This window comes from Erpetoichthys calabaricus, chromosome 2, assembly GCF_900747795.2.
Source record: "Erpetoichthys calabaricus chromosome 2, fErpCal1.3, whole genome shotgun sequence".
In the NCBI taxonomy this organism is placed as follows: Eukaryota; Metazoa; Chordata; class Cladistia; order Polypteriformes; family Polypteridae; genus Erpetoichthys; species Erpetoichthys calabaricus.
In genome coordinates this window covers 111,305,646-111,323,643 of record NC_041395.2, presented here as the reverse complement: position 1 = coordinate 111,323,643, position 17,998 = coordinate 111,305,646, and the positions used below count along the sequence as shown (strand labels likewise).

Sequence of the window (17,998 nt, the reverse complement as noted above, 5' to 3'; positions counted from 1 at the left end):
AATTATGCGCGATCTCCGAAAAGCCTGACACACGAAATTTAAGTGAGATGCTTTATGCCCCTGCCAGAAAGCGCGCATCGTGACACCAGTCGAGTACCACTGGGCGCTCAGTACACCGCGAGTAGCGATTTACACCCTCTGGTACTGTTGAGCGCAGAAGACGCGCGATGAATTGAAAATAAAAAAAACAGGTGTAGAGACCGCACAGCCGAGGTGAAGCAAAGGGCAACGATCAAACACCGCGTTTAACGCGCAAAGTTGGCACCGTTTTATAGGGGGGGTGATTCGGGCCCATGGCATCATCGGCAAGACAGCTCTCTTCTGTTATGCAAGACCATGTGCATCAATTATAGATAATAGCCTCGGAGCCCGCGTGCACAAACCACGAGCAGCACGTAAGGAGGCATCCAGACAACGTCCACACTCTTGTCTGTAGCAAGCATGTCATCGTATTGAAGGAAATCGAAGCTTGTTTTTACTAAAGTGCACCAAATAGCTGCAAATTAAGAAGGAAAAAACGCAAAAGTATGTTACCGTTAAGAAATGACTCTCCATCACGAGTAAGCCACACAGGGGCAGAGTCACACGCACTCACGTACAGATTCAATTCAATTAGAATGCCAAAATACAACTAGCAAAGAAGTCTTTCTCAAGAAACCATGGCAGTTCTCCAAATCTGTAAAGAAATGAAGTGTGCACCCCAAGACTGCCGCGCTGGGGTTTGCCGATGACGGTTTGACCTTGTTAGTCCGCTCACTTAGTTGGAATGCCATCCTCAAGCACCAACAACAGGTCTAAGTGATCTTTGAAAAAGCGATACAGAGGATGTCCTCTCCCAAAAATTTTAAATTGACCACTTCGACAACATCAAGGGAGTAAAGGACAATAAATTAAGCGAATGGCAAATGATTGGTAAAATGCAATAAAATAACGTAACATGCGAAACAAGTACAGAATGCGAAAGGAAACAAACCTCCTACCTTTGTTGTCATTCTCTGTGTTGATGTACATCGCTGTCTTTGTTTCCTTTTATTTATGTGTCTTTTATATAGAAGAACGCTTGCTCCTTCTGCGTTATGCAAAGTCTTTCTTTATTGTAGTTTTCCTTCTTCTTCTGTTTTGGGGGTGGGGTGGTGGCGGTCTCTCCTGGTCTGTTTAATATCTCGCCCCCCAGGTTTCCGTGCGTTCCTTGCTGGTTGTGTGCGCGTGTGTGTATGTGTGCGTGTGTGCGCGCGCGTGAGAGTGTGTGTTTGAGTAAGGGGGGGGGGGGGGGGGGGGCGCAGAGAGAGCAAAAAAGAGAGAGGAAGAGAGAGAGAGGGAGGGAGAGAGATAGATAGAGAGAGAGCGCGCTTCGGGATTCAGGAGAAGCGATTCAGGGGTATCTGTGTTTGTCATGCTAGTAGACACAGCAAGTCATCATCAAAGACGTTCTTCGCTTTTTATTCGAGTCCATCTCCTTCTTTTATTTCATTTGCTCTCTCACTTTCTCTTTTCCTCCCTCCATTTATCGGAAACATAAATGACAGGGCACGCTGTCTACGCACAAGACTCACTGACTGAAAAAGAAGATTTGGACACGGGATGAGAAAACCCGGTAGCTCTTGGCCAGGTTCAGCATGTTAAAAATGACATTCTAAAGATGATGATTGGAGAGATGCCTAAAGTCAAACGGGCCAAATGGGATGGGGTCAGTGGCTAGGGTGTGTGGAGCGTTTAGGTCAGAGGGGCGCTCCTTCAGGTGTGTCCGAAAACTGCCCGCTCGCATTCTCTCCTTTCTGGAAAGAGCGTGCTGCTTCGCATCTCCTGTTGCACAGCTGGCGAGCGCCCCCGGTGGCTCACATAGGTACTGAGCGCACTGCAGCGTATTGGTGCTGCGCTTTACACTGATAATTGCTGTCAGCCCATCAATCCGCTTTACACGCACATCTTCACATAATTTTATACTCACTTCATCACTCTGTCTCACACTTATTCATGAGACTATCTTGCTATCTTAAGCCACTTCGGCACCGCTGCGTGGGCTTTTTTTTCTAACAAGTCACAATATAGATTGAAAATGAGGAAGGCTGTTGGAATATTTATTGCACATAGTTCATCTCCCCTACATTTGTGACTTTGACATGCTCAGAATTGTTAAAATGGACTGTGGGAAACTTTGAAAAGTTGGACATTTTATATTATTAAATGCTGCCAGGAGAAATTTTTATCCATATCCATGAACACTTTTAAAAATAAAGAGAGATTCTTCAAGGGCAATGTCATAGGGGAAAGGTTTTTGGTTTCCAAAAGACCCATCCATCCACATGAATGTTCCAGAAAATTACCTTTATTTATTTAGATCCATAAAAGGATTCCTGGAGTAAATAACCCTAAATAGATGGTAACAGATTTGTGAAATATCAATGGCTTATGATTTTAAAAGGATTCTTGCTGAATACGGCAGTAGCACAGGCTACGTCCAGGTTTTCTTCATCTATTGGTGTCCCGGCAGGCAGCCTACCATGCATTACAGATTTTTCCACATATTAGGAAGTTTTTCAAAGCACAAAGTACAAACTTCATATGCAAAGAATCCTTATGAATGAAATTGTGCTTTTTCAAGCGATAGATCTACAAGGAACCACACAACCCAGTAAAGAACCATCCAGTGCCATTAAAGAACCATTATTTTTAAAAGTGCAGTTCAGCTTCTAATTCTTCCTCCCCCCAGTTGCTCCACCATATTTTACCAATAGAGCTGCATGTTTCTTTAGTACAGAAGAAATTCCCCACTTCACTTCACTTCAATTCCTAACCTGGTTTCAATATCACTTCATCACCTCCTTTTTTAATCACAACACTGAAAAAGAAATGACTGATCCTGTCAAGGTGTCCAGTTCTGTACTAGGCTTGAAAGCTGTCAGATGTCTAACACTACAGAAAACAAATAGTGCTAAAGGTGTTTGCCTAAGTGGTTATGTAAAAATAATATTAATACTTGATGACATTTTCTGAAGCAGCAGTCCATTTTCATGAACCTACAGGGCGTTGTAATGGAATAAAGGCAAAGCAGACTCTGACAGCAATGCGACTTGTGGCTTTGTGTCTATTAGGCATTTTCAGAGCCATTGTGACCCTCATTTGTTATAAAACCCAGAAGCACTTTCCTGGCTATGGTATTTTAAAATGTACTGTATGTTACATTTCTCTTAAAAATCTAAAATGTTTTTATACAGGTATGGACACTTTTCTTTGTTTACAGTCACACAGGATTATTCTTTATTTTACCCCCAAGTAACATTGTCATCTCACCATGTTTGGGTCTTAAGTTATGATATTGTGTGATTTTGGGCTATACAAAAATAAATGATATTGTATTGTATTGTATATTGGATGTGATATGTTCAGCTTACACTTTCTGCCTAACAGTGTAGGGGTTTATCTGAAGTACTCCACTTCTTCAAACTCTCAAAAAATGTGTCCCCTGTGAAGGACTTTCTGGCATATCATTTACTGCCAGGGTGGGATGTGGCTGTCTCTCCTTACCTCCCCAATTGGCATACAACAGGCTTGGAAAATGGCTATCCATCCATCCATCCATTTTCCAACCCACTGAATCCGAACACAGGGTCACGGGGGTCTGCTGGAGCCAATCCCAGCCAACAAGGCAGGAACCAATCCCGGGCAGGGTGCCAACCCACCACAGGACACACACAAACTAGGGCCAATTTAGAATCACCAATCCACCATGTCTTTGGACTGTGGGAGGAAACCAGAGCGCTCAGAGGAAACCCACGCAGACACAGGAAGAACATGCAAACTCCACGCAGGGAGGACCCGGGAAGCGAACCCAGGTCCCCAGGTCTCCCAACTGCGAGGCAGCAGTGCTACCCACTGCACCACCATATGGAAAATGACTATCTGGTAACAATTGTAACATTGATGGTGCCCTTTTTTTGTGTTGTAAAGTCACCAGTGACCTTTCTTTTTCTAATCATCAAGGTGATTTGGTAATGATGTTATCTTCATCAAAAGCCTGCTTGTGGCATGAGTGATGGATAGTTAATTAAATTCTATGCAGACTCTGAAGATGGCACACATTGTGGCTTCTTCTGTTCTAATAGATCGTCTGTTCTTCATGTCTCCTCTTATGAAGTCAGTACCGACCTTTGTTTCTAATGATTCCCATCTTCAGTAGTTCTGGCTATAGACATTTAGGAGATCTGTTACTCATCAGACCATTTCCAAACCTAATGTAAGCTGTCAAAAGCAATGATGTTTTATAATGACTTTGCTATTACAAAATTACAATTACAAATTTTAATTTTTTTGCTGGGAAAGTTTGACGGCATAGAGGTTTCTCTTGTTGCTACTTGGCTTTTGAGAATTCTTTACCCTGAAATGCAAGGATTTACTTCAGAAAGTTGAGTTTGCTTCCACAAATAATGTTGGCTTTTGGATAAACTGGTCTAAGTGTGAGGGGGTGCCCTGAGGTGAATCAACATTATCATTCAGTCTTCATACTACCCATTGATTAAAAAAAGGGAAAAAATCAAATTCAATAAATGCAAAAAAGTTAGGCATGGCTATTAAAACTGATGTCTTTTATTTAGTTCCACAAAGCAGAATGTGATTAAGACATACTTTATTTAAAGAAAGCCATTGCTCTGACTTCTTATTCTTTTGGCTTAAGCGAGAGTAAATATGTCAGAGTGCTTGTTATATTTCATTTCTAGATAAAAATGTTCGCTAAAGGATATGAAGAACAACAAAATGCCATTGTGCACATGTCCCTTTTAGTCTCAATTTCATATCTTTCAAGCCCCTTTGCCGGCTTCTTGTCTGTAATTGCTTCTTCAGATGTTGTGGAAAGATTTTTTTCTTGCAGGCATGTCTGGTGCTTTTTTTCATCCAACAATATTTGACTCATTTACAGAGGGACTGTGTTCAAAGAAATCCTCCACTTAAACAGGAGCAAAGCTCCTAAACTCTCTTTGTCCATGCCATCCTTCAGCTCACGTTCCGCTCTCAGGTTTTCAATAACGGAACCAGAGAAAGGCAGAGGGAGAGAGAGATCCAGCTGAAGAAAACAAGACACTGGCATTGAAGTCTTTCGGATGTCAGCTGGCTGGTGACAAAACAAGATGAACCCAGAAGCCCTGTAATTACACAAAACAAATGGCCTCCTGCGGGGAGTCCTTGGGCTCTCACTGTGGAGCCACGAAACCCACACAAGAGCTAATTACATGTGGGTGCCATTATTATGACAGGGAGCGGAGGCGGGTGGGTGTGTTCTGTGTGCCTCATGTTCACAGGTTTCCAGCGTGAGGAGGTGTGTTTGAGGAGAGATTTTAAGAAACCGATTCCCAGTGGTTTCCCGGGTCAGGAGGTGGACATTTGAATAACTTGGTTTCACTGACCCAGTTACTACTAGACTCTGAATATAGCTCATGCTTCTTTAAATAACTTGTGCAGTGCAATCAAATAATTCAGTCTGTTAAACATCCATTCATCCATCCACCCATCCATTCATGCTCTGAACCTATTTATTCCATTATTTGTTTATGGTAGGCTCCTCTGGTAATCCTGAGTGCAACACAGCAACCAATACTAGAAGCACAAGCATTTTGCCTCATTTTCTCTCACAAAATGAGTTACATTAGGGGACAAAATCTTTAGAATGCTTGCAGCTTATAGTCATTCAAGCCACACTGTCTAACACTTAAATGCATTGAGAATGTGACTTCAATGTTGTTAATTATGTCACAATGCGATCTTAGAAAGTCACAGTATAGGTATAGGCCTTTTTTGTTATCTTTTTTAAATAAAGGCTATTTCTTGCTTTTTAATGTTTCTTCTTGGTCAGGGGATCCCAACCTTTTTTTTGTCCATTTTACCCAGTGGCCACTTTTTTAATCCCACCCTGTTTTTGTTCAGTTCTACCATACTAAAGCAATCGACAAAGGGGAAAGATTAGTATACTGTTTTTAACATTTTTTATTTTAAGTTCAAATAACAATAAAAATAACATAAAATAATGCTATTTCACATATCTAGAAAAAAAACTAATGATGAGCAGATCCTAATATTCCAGAACAAAACACATTGAGTTGATGAGGACACATCAATCAGTAAGACACTTGTTCTTGCTTTTCACCTACGATTTTGGATATTCTTGCTGCAGTTGTTGAAAGAGCAAGTCTCATGTTATCTTTGGGAACATAACTGAGATTGTCACAACTTCACCTTTTTTATGAAAATTTACCCACATTGAGTAGGCGAAATTTACCCCCTGTGGATTAATTTACCTTGGGTTGAAAATCCATGCCCTGGGTGAAGATAAAATGATCCTACAGTTTGTATTAGTTTCATAAGGAACTTAACAAGTATGAACCATGTCAGGGCAGCAGTGTAGACATGATGTTTTCAGTGAGGAGTTTGGGTATTCTCCCGTTGAGCACATGGGTATATTTCAGGCTAATCTGTTGCATCCCACAAGTGTAATTGGTTACACTAAACCAGGTTCACATGAGTGATTGTGAGTGTGTATTTGACTAGAGTGGAGTCCAGGACAGCACCTCACCCAGTGCTGCCAAGATAGGCCTCAGTCTTTGTGGCCCTAAACTGGACTAAATGGGAACAAATGGGCAAATGGATTGATTTGAATAGTTTCACTTCAAAGACCTGTATTCTGTGTCAGTAATATGTCTGTTGAGAGTTCTCCATCTCACCAGTGTCATGCTCGTGTGAATGAGAGAGTGTTTAAGGGCTCAGGTGATAGAACTTCTCTACCAATCAAGGCAGTGGCGCTGTGTGATTACACTCTCTCTTCTCCTCCCTATGCAGATCGTAAGACTGACAGCTCTCCTCCAACAATGTCACTTCCATTTTCTGCCCACCTGGAACTGCCTCTTTCTCCCTGCCAGCCATATGACCAGATAAATGCCATCTTGGACAGTCATTTTCAATTACACAAGGTTTGCCAAAGGTTGCCCCAACACTCTTGCTATCTCCTTTGATCTTAGTATTTTTCAGAAGTAGCTATTAATGTTAGCATTTACACATTAACCACTAATTATTATATGTTTGTAAAAGGTACAATTTGTGTCCTAGTGTGTTTGGAGCAGCAGACATTGTAAGCAGTGCAAAAGGAAGACTGGGCAATGGATTTTGTTTTAAGAGTAGAGAAGACAGTGGATCTGAAAAGGTGGAGATGATAGGTCTCTGTTTTATTGTGGAAAGGTTTTGGGATGAACCCTATCCTAAAACATGGATTCTTTTATTCCCATTACCAGATTCTTTGTTAAGTACAGTAGATCCAAACACATGTCCTCCACTCCAGTTCTTGTTTTCTTATCCTTACAATCATTTGAACTGTAAGGAGACATAGCCCACAGCCTCAATACACCTGTACCTGGGCCCATTCTATACCCAGAAATAACTGATACTGTGTTTTAATTGCAGTATTGGAGGACACCTCTTCCTATTCTCAATTCCTCAGCAGCAAGGTAGGCAAGTGGCATGTTTTCATTTTTATTTAGGTAATATAGTCTTTAACATCAAAATGCTTAAATGTGCCAAAGGCAGAAGTCAAAAGCAAATGAATGTGCAACCATACAAAATGCATATTTCAGTGTTCTCATAGATGATGCTGGCTGACAAAGCCAATGTGTGTCAGCATTGAGACTCAAGGTTGCATTGCTGATTCTCATGACATGGGTCTTCTTGGTGGCTATACTCTTCCTGCTCTTCTTCTTCATCCTGGTTCTCCTCATTCTTGCTTGAAGCTGCTGACTTTTTAAAGCTTGTCAGGGCCAAGGTGAACATCCCTGGCCTCTCTCTGTCTAGTGTCATTTTCACAGACCATATAAGCACATGTTTACAAGGAGTGCATGCACAAAGGGGGTCACATTTTATGGATGTAGAAAGTCCAGAAAGTGAATATTAGAAATTGATCTTTCTTAAAGTAAAATTTTGCTATGTTTAATATTATGAGTTTTCTTTAAATCCTGCAGCAAAAGGTGTCAGTCCGCAACTCTGACAACGAAAATCCACTTCCTCTCTGTAAGAATGTCTTCTGTCTCTACTAACACTTCCTCTTTCTGTGCTTGAAACTTACTGCTTTTAAAGACATCAGATAAAAAGAACAGAGCTTACAGTTTAACATCATGAAATGTCATCTATTAAAGCACAAGAAAAAAAAATTACATGACCCTATATAAATCAAACAGCAAAGCTACACACTGAGTATCTTGAGACTTCCTCTAATGCTAAAAATAAAGATTAATTCTGAGAGATCTTCAAACAAATGTAAAGATGTGTATATTGCACCACTACCAGCTTAGGTAGGGGTAATGCTCTTAAATGTCACCACAATGTCCAAACCTGTAATTAACAAAGGATGTCATAACCAGAAACACGTGAACAGCAACAATTGCAGAAGGAAGTCATCCAAGATAGTACGATGGTGATGTCACCCTAATACCAATAAAAAATATTCAAAATGGCACTAAAATGAACTCATAAACATAATGCAGAAATCAAAGCATTAAATAAGAATCAAATTCACAACATGAGTGGCTTGGGGATACATGAGCTGCCAGTATGTGTGTTCACGTCCATTTAGCATTAACATCAGCTACTGGTTGGAGTGAGGGATCGTTTAATTCACTATACAGTAAGAGTGAAGAAAATGAGGGAATCTGAGATCAAATCTCACACAGAAAAAGTTCTAAAACTTTATTGTAACATTTATAAAATATTGGGAGGGTACAGGGCATCTTAGATGGTGACATACTTTACTTTTCCCTTGACTACGTTTTTTTTTTTTTTTATTGCTGAAATTGTTTTTAGAAGATATTTTTATGCAAAATATTGATAACATGTTGAAGCTCTACTTTTATCTTTGGAGATAATGTAGCTAAGGCACTGGACTTTAAAGCCCAAAGCTGCTGGTTCAGTTTTTGGTTTTGAGTTATTGGATGCCTTTGAGTTACTTCATGTATCTGTGCTTACCTTTAAAAAATTGAATTTTTAAACCTTCTCTGGGATTATTTAAAAGTTTGCCACTTGGCACTCATAATTTTGAAAAAAAAATGAAGACTTTTGAAAGACTTTTGAATATGTATTGCACTGGCTTTAAGGTAAAATTCAGAAAACTCTTGTACATGCTCTTACTTCCACCAGAAATCTTCTTCATCCAGAATGGATTGGAGTTCCAATGCTCAGCAAGAAAGTCAAGTAAATACATAAATGTATTCTCAAACCTGCTTAGCTCGGTTCAACATAGCAGTGTGCCAGAGCAAGTCTGCAAACTATGATGAAAAGCAAAAACACACAGTGTGCAGGGCAGCAGACCATCACAGGGCACATTCACCCATTTCACATCAGAACAACTACAGTCACCAGTCAACGTGAAATTCAAATCTGTTGGTATCAGGAAAGCTATAATGGGAACCTTTAAGCACCCAGTGACTGAATCCTAGACTCTTAGAGGTGTGAGGCTATAGCATCAGCCACATTCTGCCCTTAAGCAATTATAGTGCCTTCAGTAATTATTCAGACCTCTTCACTTTTTTCAAATTTTCTTATGTAGCACGCTTATTCTAAAACCCACTTCAATTATTTTCTTCCCTTGTCAAACAACATTTACTACCCCAGAATGATAAATCAAAAACAGGATTGTAGGAATTTTTACACATTTATTCAAAATAAAAAAAAAACTGGAACACAAGTATTTTTATCCCTTGCTATGACACTTGAAATATGGCTCAGATGCATCCCATATTATTGATCATCGTTGTTTCTACACCTAGTTTAGTGTTCACCTCAGTCAATATAATTTGTTGGACATTTTAACAAGAAAGACACGAGTACATCAAAAAAGGTTTGGGGCAGTCACCCATATATTGTGCCCTGGCTGCAAAATGTTAATTTTGGTGAGTTGTGTTCAGGTTGAAGCCCAAAACAGAACTGATTTTAGTTTGATAAGCTGGTGGCTTTTAAGGCCATGACAGGAAGTGATATCATCTGGACCAGAACCGGAAGTGATGTCATTGAAACCAGAAGTGACGTCTTCAATAGCGCCGGCACCTAGTGGCATTACCCAGAGATAGTCTGCAGAGGATGGAGAGAGAAAGTTAGTGTAGCTCGCCACCACCTGGTCTGGCATGGTACTACTATTATTTAGGCCCTCTAGCTGCCTCCCAATTACATGTGTGTGACAACATGATTAAGAAAGTCACACACATCTCTATAAAAGGTCCCACTGTTGACAATATGCATCAGAGGAAATACCAAGTCATGAAGACAGAAGAGTTTCCTGCAGAACTTACAGACAGAATTGTGTCATGGAACAGATATGAGGAAGGATTCAAAAATGACTGAAGGGTTCCAAGAGCACAGTAGCATCCATAATTTTCAAAATGAAGAAGCTTGAACAACTTTGACTCGTCATAGTTTTGTCTACTTTTGACTACTCGGCCAAACTGAGTAATCATGGGAGATGGGCCATGATAATAGAAGTTACTGGTCACTTTGTATGAGCTCTAGATCCTGTGTGGAGATGGGAGAAACTTCCAGAAGGAGAACCACCACTTCAACACTCTGCTAATCTGAGTTTTACTGCAGAGTGGCTAGATAACACATGGAAGCTCTCCTTTAGTTTTCAAAGAGGCACCTAAAGGACTCTCAGATTGTAAGAAACAAGATTAATCAGTCTGATAAAAATATTAAAATGTTTGGCCTCAGTTCTAAGTGTCACATGTGGAAAAAAACAGACACCACTCATCACCCACACAATTTCATTCAAACAGTGAAGCATATTGGTGGCAGGATTATGATGTGGGTTTGAATTTTAGTGGCAGAGACTAGGAGACTAGTCAGGGTTGAGGGGCAGATGAATGGAGCAAAGAAGAGAGATATCCTTAATGAAATCCTGCTTCAGAGTGATCTGGACCTCAGACTGGACTGAAGGTTCGCCTTCCAACAGGACAGTGACCGTAAGCATAAAGCAAAGACAACAAAGGAGTGGCTAAGAGTCAACTCTGTGAATGTTTTTCAGTGGCACAGCTCAGATTTGAACCCAATGGAAAATCTCCAGAGAGACCAAAAATAGTTGTCTACTGATAGTCCTGACAGAGCTTGAGAAAGTCTGCAGAGAAGAGCGGTAGAAAATTCCCCAACCAAAATGTGCAAAGCTTGTTGAGACTGACCAAAGAAGACTCCAAGCTTTAAATTCTATCAAAGGTCCTGCATCTAAGTATTGAGTAAAGAGTCTGAATACTTTTGTCAATGTGATATTTCAGTTTTTTATTTTTAATAAATTTGCAAAAATGTATAAACTTTTGTTTTTGCTTTGTCATTCTGGGTTATTGAGTATGGACTAATGAAGGAAAAAATAATTTAAATGACTTTAGCAAAGTCTTCAACATAGCAAAATGTGTAAAAAATGAAGGGCTCTGAATACTTTCTGAAAACGCTATATACCTATACATATATTTTCAAGCCTGCTTAATTCAGTTCAAGGCTATGGGGAGTTCAGCGTCTATCCTAACAGATCACCCCTGGGTTGTGTACCAGTCCACTTCAGCAAATAAATACTTCCATTGATTTTCTATTCCACTTATTCAGTTAAGAGTCTTAGTGGAGTGAGGCACATCATGGCTTCATGACTTAAGGTTAGAACTTGCAAAGAGTGACAGTCCATCACAGAGCCCACTCCTAAAATACCAATTTAAAACTGCTGATTAACCTAACACAAACATCAAACAGTTACATAAAAAGAGAGGCAGTGTGCAAATAGCCCCCATTGTCCCTAGTGGGCAAAGAGGCCCCCACCTGTCAAAGTTGAAGTTACAACTTAATGTATATTCATAATTTCACAATGCTTTATTTATTTTGGATTACCATAAATTAATTTTGATGCCGCTTAAAATAAAAATAGAAAAATTAAAAGATAATGATTGATTGATCCAAAATTATTCAAATAGTCATTGTACTTAGAAAGGTGTATTTAGTTAGTTATGCAGCTTTTTAGCTTCTTGTGCCACTGCTGAGCTCTCAATTCCTACCAGAGAACTGCTCAGAGATTTCACTTCTTGTTGTGGTAATTTGTTTGGATGGGACTCAGCAGTCCCCAGTCTGCTCTTCCATTCTCTCTGATCTCACACTCATTGCTCAGGGAATGGATTTATCTGCTGCCTCTTTATCATATCAAATACCCCTTCTCTCCCCCTTCCCCACCTCCCCCCTACTTCTCTCCACCATATTGACAGCAGCTCTATATTGTCTCCCAGGACAAGTCCCTGGAAAGCGAGCAGTTCGTACGTTCTCTCAGTCTCTAGCATGCACACACACACACCTTTAACGCTAGGTCAGATTGTGCGAGTCTACTGTATGTAGATTGAATATAAATGCAAAAGTAATCTGTTTAACTTTTCAAGGACTATGATGAGATGAGAAAAGAATCAAGAATAAAGTGTAGTGGACTTTAGAGGGCACTTGTAAGCTGAACCCTAACTCTGTTCATTGAAGACTAAGATGCCAATGAAAAGGAGATTTATTGGCAAAAAGAAAGAATAATTACATTAGGGTAAGGGTATAACACAGACAAGGATGAATTAACAACATCTTTGTACGTTGCTGTAGCTGGGTTAGCATAGGGAGAGACTGATCAGGAGTTAAAGACACAGTCATGGAGCAAAGTGTGGGTCAAAACGAAAGTCGAAGTCAAGCTCCCAGGCCTTGTGACTGGAAGGAGCTATGAAGCCTAGGCCTCAAGTCCCTTCTGGATACTGTATGACAAGAACTTGCACTCCAATAACAACACAGAATTCCTTTGGCTACCTGTGTAGAGCTCCCTAGTGGTAGCAGGTGTACCATCCTGCTTCCTAATGGTGACAAGACTAACCCATAGTCCCCAGTACCCTTGAGAGGCTGCAACATTTTGCTCTCTAATTGTTTGGGGAAGAGCAACAGAACTAATAAAAGTATAATTTGCTTATTTCTGGGTTTTCACTTCACTGGACTGTACTGCTAGCACCTTGTGTGGGCTATATAAAGCATTGCTACATTCATTTGCTTCATAGCATCTAAAATGAAGGTTTCTGATGATCACTTTTTGTAAAAAGGAGTAAAAATAAATAAGTTTAGGGTGTATAATGTGAAGCCTAATAGATGGAAAATGTGAGTTAGGTAATATGGACGAAAAATTCACTTGGTCAAATTAGTACCACAGGCAACAGAAACAAGTGGGAAGGGGATAGAAGAGGACAATTAGTATTATAGAAATTAAATATTCAATGTAGGGCATTGCGTTTACCCCCTTCAACCACACCCACACCAGATGAATGTGCTGGAAATACTAGGAGGACAACGTTTCCCACCTGGATGAGTTGTGAAGACAATTACATGGGAAAAATTGGGTCACAATACCAAAAAGTTTGAGAAACACTGATCTAAGGGAAGGGGTCAGGGAGACATGACCTTGAGGCAAGTGTAATGGGCTATAAACCAGTGTTTTAAAGAAAAGGCAGAATTTCTGGAAAATTCTGCTACAGGTTATTGCTGATGGCTATCTACAGGACACAAATATTTACATGTCTTGCTAAAGAGTCACCTGCTTTGAATAGTCAGGCTGATTTCATTTAGTATCTTATCTATACACAATGTATAGATACAGAACTGTCTGCTTCAGGTTCCCCTAGGCCTAAGGTCGGTAACACAAGCAACAGTGTGATGTGAGGAGGCTGGACTGGACATGAGGTTATCTCTTCACTGCTCTCCAAAAAGCAAAGTGGGCTGTTTGGGAAAGCAGTTTGACTCTCAATTACTTTTTTTTGTTACTATAAGTCCTAGACGTTCTCTCCCTCAATAGCATAACACAAATTTCTTCTCATTTTTAGGTAAATCTCTGCATTCAAGTAATCTGAACAGATAGTGTTTTTTTTTGTCTCTTTTAATCATTGGCAATGGGTGCTCAGCTGTTATGTATTTGTGAACAGAGCACAAATAGGTATGCCTAAGAAATTTGGACGTGACATTCAGACGACTTACAGCTAGGTCTATAAGTATTTGGACAGTGATACAATTTTTATAATTTTGGCTCTGTACACCATCACAATGGATTTGAAATAAAGCAATCGTTATGTGATTGAAGTGTAGACTTTCAGCATTAATTTAAGGGATTTACCTAAAATATCGTATGAGCTGTTTAGGAATGACAACCATTTTGTTGCATAGCCTCCACTCCCCATTTCCAGGTGCTCAAAAGTATTTAAACATTTGACTGACAAACTGTTCCACAGTGAGGCTGGACCAGGTCCCTCATTATTTCATTATTTATTAAGCATGTAAAAGGTGTAGAATTTGCATTTGGAAACATGTGGTCCAAAGAGCCGCTCATGCAAGTTAAAACAGTCCATCATTAGGCTGACAAAAAAAAAAAAAAACATTTAGAGAGAGAAACAGAAACACGAGGAGTGCTGAAATCAACCATCTGGTACATTCTTTAAAAGAAGGAACACACTGGTGAACTCAGCAATGCCACAGAAGTCAAATGTGCTGGATGACTGCAGAATTCTGTCCTTGGAGAAGAAGTACCCCCTCACAACATTTAGCCAAACCAAGAACACTCTCCTGGAGGTAGGCCTATCATTGCCAAAGTCTACAATCTAGAGAAGACTTCATGAAAGTAAAGACAGAGAGTTTACCACAAGGTGAAAACCACTGGTAAGCCTCAAGCATATGAATGGAAGATTAGACTTTGCCAGAAAACATTTTTTAAAAGCCTGTCCAGTTGTAGAACAATTTTCTTTGGACAAATGAACCTAAGATCAATATATACCAGAATGCTGGAAACAGAAAAGTTTGGAAAAGAACAGAAACGATTTGTGATCCGATGAATACCCCATCATCTGTGAAACGTGGTGGAGGCAGTTGTATGACATGATTATGCATGGCTGCGAATGGAAGTCAGTCAGTAGTGTTTATTGATGATATGACTATATGGCAGAAGTAGAAGGATAAAATTCTAAAGTGTACAAGGCAATACTTTCTGCTCAGATTCAGACAAATGCTGCAAAATGGAAACAACAATCCTTCACAGTACAGACGGACAATGAGAGAAAACATACTGTGAAAGCTCACCAAGGGCTTTTCAGAACAAAGAAGTGGAATATTCTTCAAAGGCCAAGTCAATCAAGTGACCTCAACTCAATTGTACATGCATTTCACTTGCTGAAGTCAAAACTGATGGCAGAAAGCCCAACAAACAAGCAGCACCTGAAGACACCTGCAGTAAAGGCCTGGCAAAGCATCAGTAGGCTGGAATCCCAACACTTGGAGGTAGACATGGATTCCAGAGTTAAGGCAGTCATTGACTGTAAAGGATTTTCAACCAAATATTGAAAAATGATCATTATATTTATGATTATCTTAGTTTGTCCAAATATTTTTGAGCCCATGGAAATAGTGGGGGGCTATGCAGAAAAATAACTGTCGTTCCTAAATAGCTCATACAATATTTTTGGTAATCCCCTTAAATTAAAGCTGAAAGTTTGCACTTCAATTACATGATAATTGCTTTATTTCAAATCCATTGTGCTGGCGTACAGAGCCAGAAATATGAAAATTTTGTCACTGTCCAAATACTTATGTACCTGACTGAAACTATCAGCTAAACAAATGGGCAAGATGGACTAAATGGTTTCTTACTTAGACTTCATATATTCTCTGTTCTTAACAAGGCAAAATATATAACTAACCTATTTCTCTACATTTTTTTAGACCTACTGGACATAATTTTTCGCAATTCCACCTGCAGCTTCTCACTACATAAAAGGATTGTAAAATTTGTCAAATTATTTTCTCAAGATGATCGTCTGTCTTTGAAAAGGCCTGTTTTTAAATCCTTTCATGTTGCTTGCCTAAACTTTTTATTCTAACACCTGAGATTGTCTTTTGACCCAAAAGCCTCTGTATGGATTCATATTCAGCTCACAACATTCACTAAAACGTTTCTGTGAAATTCTTCTCATTTAGAACTCACTTCAAGGAGACAAACCCATTTTAAAGTCAAACAATATTTATTTTATAGCACCACTAACAGCATGCACCATCTCAAAGCTCTTTACAGGATAAAAAAAGATTAAAATAAAGTGTGAAATGCAAAATTCCCCAGCGCAATTAGAATAATACGCAACTGGACACTTGGATAACTGTGGAAGTCTACCAGACTGATGAGTAAAATGTATTAAAAATAGTCTTTACAAATACAATAATAGATAGACTAAAGGAAATGAAGCAATGCTGATAAATAAAATTACAAAAAAAAAGGGAACAAAAAACTGAACAATTAAGTTGAAGAGCCCTCAATAAATACCATCAGGTCAGATTAGTATTGTGGAGTAATTAAGGTTATGTCCACACTTCTAAATTTTTAAATGAAAACGATTCCCGTCTATTTTAGCCTTTTCACATTGTTTATGAAATTATCTCCACCCACATTAAAATGACAGAAACACATATGATGTTGTCATTCTCTTACACTGTGCATGCGCGCATCAGTGGAAACAGGAACAGGAAATGTCCTGCATGCTAGACGTTTATTTGCAACTTTCATTTCTACACAGACCCCGTGACCCTGTGTTAGGATATAGTGGGTTGGAAAATAACTGACTGACTGATTTCTACACAGAGAATAGGAAAGGTGAAAATGAAAAAAAAAACATTGTTTTGTTTGAATTGACAATGAGGTGGAATTGTTATTGAGAGTAACTCATAATTATAAGGTGAGAAAAGTGGCTGAGAAAATGTAATGAGAAGAATCCACTCAAAGACCGATCACATTATATGTAAGCATAAACCAATTAGAGTCTGCTTTTTCAAAGCTCTTTGTTTTCACCCATCCACACTGCAACAGAGAGCTGGCATTTTAGGTGGCTAAAAATGCTGGGGTAGTGAAAATGGAGACTAATGTCTGCATTTTTAAACCGCAATGTAGCAGTGTGGACGAACCCTTAGTGGCTGCACCATGACTTTGAATAACCATGGAGTACACGGTAAAAGAAGAGCAAAACCTAAAAGAAAAAAGGTGGGATCTTCTGTCTGCATCTTGAGAAAAACAGACGCTTGTAAGCTGACCTAGGAAGAAGGTTCCAGAAAGTGAAAGAGAATTGTACAATGAGACTTTAGAAACAGTAAGACAGCCAACTTCAGAAATGATGAGCTGACTAACAGGTTTATACTGTGGCAAATAGTAATTAAACATCTGACAGGAAGTCACTGTAGACAGACCATATGAGGGCAATGTGGTCATAGTATGTGGTTTGGCTCAAGATTTGACAGCAACAGCACCTGTTACAGTGTAACTGTTGTGGCAGACGGCCAGGGTCCATGCCCGGCCGGGACGCCCCTTCATTCTATATTCAGGGGGAGCAGCCCTGGGTGGTGCATTACCTCCCCCTGGATGCTAGATGGCTTCCCCCCTGGGTTGGAGCGGTGCCTCGGTTTCCCACAAGGCTCCATGGGAACTGGAGTTGGGTGCAGCCCTGTTGGGTCCCGCAGGCACCGCCAGGGGGTGCTACATCTGGGACTCCTGAGCCCATATGGGCAGCGTATTCGCCACACCCGGATGTGCAGCCAGAACTTGGCAATCAACCACCTGGAGCACTTCCGGGTGGACTATAAAAGGGCCCAGCTGCCACCACTCAGAAGCCAGAATCGGGAGGAGGAGGATGAGGTTGCCTGAGAGGAGTGGTGGAGGAAGAAAAAGAGTGCTTTGTGGTGTGTCTAATTTGGTGTTTGTGCACTTGGGACTGTGTTGTGCCTGTGGAGATTACAGGGAAGACGTGCCCCACAGGTGAAGAAAAATAAAAGTTTATTTATTTTACATGTTGCCTTTGTGTCCATCTGTGTCAGGCCAGGCACCCATATGGTGCCTTTTGTTACACTATTTAATACTTGAGCAGGAAGACCATTAACAAAACAATGAGAATAGGTCAGCTGAGAAGGTATAAGT

General features: G+C 40.0%; 1 protein-coding gene across 3 annotated transcripts in view; it reads right to left on the bottom strand.

Moving 5' to 3' along the window:
* Positions 1-1,259, bottom strand: part of LOC114646258 (synaptotagmin-7-like) — a 527,399-nt gene extending 526,140 nt beyond the window's left edge. For all 3 annotated transcript variants that reach the window (XM_051921809.1, XM_028794371.2, XM_051921824.1), the window contains exon 1: positions 981-1,259. In XM_051921809.1, the coding sequence (XP_051777769.1) occupies positions 981-1,011 (31 nt within the window). In that variant the 5' untranslated portion in view covers positions 1,012-1,259. The remainder of the gene's footprint in view (positions 1-980) is intronic.
* Positions 1,260-17,998: the final 16,739 nt, after the last annotated feature.